At 46.4% G+C, this 1,813-nt stretch overlaps 1 protein-coding gene across 1 annotated transcript in view; it reads right to left on the bottom strand.

Annotated features, from left to right (window-relative positions):
* Positions 1-360: 360 nt before the first annotated feature.
* LOC102250063 (U3 small nucleolar ribonucleoprotein protein IMP3-like) overlaps positions 361-1,813 on the bottom strand; it is a 4,524-nt gene continuing 3,071 nt past the window's right edge. The window contains 2 exon segments of the mRNA XM_014549722.1: positions 361-609; positions 611-923. Of these exon segments, the coding sequence (XP_014405208.1) occupies positions 361-609; positions 611-923 (562 nt within the window).

The raw sequence follows: 1,813 nt of genomic DNA, 5'->3' as shown, positions 1-1,813 counted from the left end.
GCCTTGACCTGTGAACCAGCAGGTCATAGTTCTATTCCTGTCAGGGCACATGACAGTTCTGGGCTCATCCCTAGTAGGGGGCGTGCAGGAGGCAGCCAATCAATGATTCTCTCTCACCATTGATGCTTCTATCTCTCTCTTCCTCTCTGAAATCAATAAAAATATATTTTAAAAAAGAAAAGAAAGAACCAAGGACTGGCTGATCACTCCTAGGGGAAAGCGCCTTCACAGAATCTCCAGCATCTGGTCTCAGCTTCCCAATCTATAAAATGCAGCAGTGGTGGTGGTGGTGGTGTGTGTGTGTGTGTGTGTGTGTGTGTGTGCAGGGGGCGGGGGTGTTTGAGGAGGATGGAAAGACAGCTAGGCTTCCAGATCAAAATCATCACGCTCCTCATTGTTTGATCTTGGACAGTCAACCCAGGTGGCCAAGTCCTCCACGCTGCATGTGACAAGGAAGGTGGGGTCGTTGACTAATGGCACATGGCCCTGCTCCTGGAAGGCCAGGGCAACCTGGAGGTGCTGCTCCATGCGCAGCTTAAGGAGCACAGTGGGCAGGTGGCAGTGGCTAAAGGACGAGGCCCTGACGACATCTCAGAGTTCTAGCGAGCAAGCTGTGCGTAAGCACCAGGCCAAGATCATACAGCTTGTCCAGCAGCGTGGCCAAGGCACGCGTGTGAAACAGGTTGCACTTGGGCAGGTCGTGCAGGAGCCAGGCCAGCTTGTGCACAGAACGGCTCAACTGATTGTAGCACGTGTAGTCCTTGTGCTGCTGCAACTGATAGGACCACAACATGTGAAGTTTGTGCAGGTTTTGGTCAGTGACCTGCCAGTTCAGGAAGTCCACCTGCTTCAACAGCTTCTGCTTGTGTAAATTAAGCTTCTGCACCAGGATGGTGGCTGCCAGCTGCCTAGGACTCAAGGCTCTACTTTAGAATTTATTAAGAGGATCTCAGGACAGAGTCTACTTCTAGAAAAGCAGTTTGTACATATTGGTTTGTTTTTTTTAAAGAATCTCTGTTGATTATTTTTTTAAAGGCATGTGAGCAAGCCCAGTGGTATTTACACTCATTTACAGCTGTGCAACAGTTCTTATATTAATTTTTTTAAGCTACTAAAATAATATTTGCTGATGTTTGTTTTTTCCATAATTTTTAAAAGGTGTTATCTGGAGAAAAAGGAACACTTGTGCACTGCTGGTGGGAATGCAGACTAGTGCAGCCACTATGGAAGACAGTATGGAGTTTCCTCAAAAAGCTGGAAATGGAACTCCCATTTGACCCTGTGATCCCACTTCTAGGAATATATCCCAAGAAACCAGAAACACCAATCAGAAAGGATATGTGCACCCATATGTTCATAGCAGCACAATTCACCATAGCTAAGATCTGGAAACAGCCTAAGTGCCCATCAGTAGATGAATGGATTAGAAAACTGTGGTACATCTACACGATGGAATACTATGCTGCTGTAAAAAAGAAGGAACTCTTACAATTTGCAACGGCATGGATGGAGCTGGAGAGCATTATGCTAAGTGAAACAAGCCAGTCAATGAAGGAAAAATACCACATGATCTCACTCATTCATGGATAATAAAGACCATTACAAACTTTTGAACAATAATAGATACAGAGGCAGAGCTGCCTCAAACTGATTGTCAAACTGCAGTGGGAAGGCCAGAGAGGGTTGGGGGGCAGAAGGGAGGGGAGTAAGAGATCAACCGAAGGACTTGTATGCATGCATATAAGCATAACCAATGGACATAAAACACTGGGGGGTAGGGGAGGCCAGGAGATTGTCAAGGGCGGGGGAAAAA

Source organism: Myotis brandtii, unplaced genomic scaffold, assembly GCF_000412655.1.
Source record: "Myotis brandtii unplaced genomic scaffold, ASM41265v1 scaffold568, whole genome shotgun sequence".
NCBI lineage: Eukaryota > Metazoa > Chordata > Mammalia > Chiroptera > Vespertilionidae > Myotis > Myotis brandtii.
This window is presented reverse-complemented; position numbering and strand designations above follow the sequence as displayed.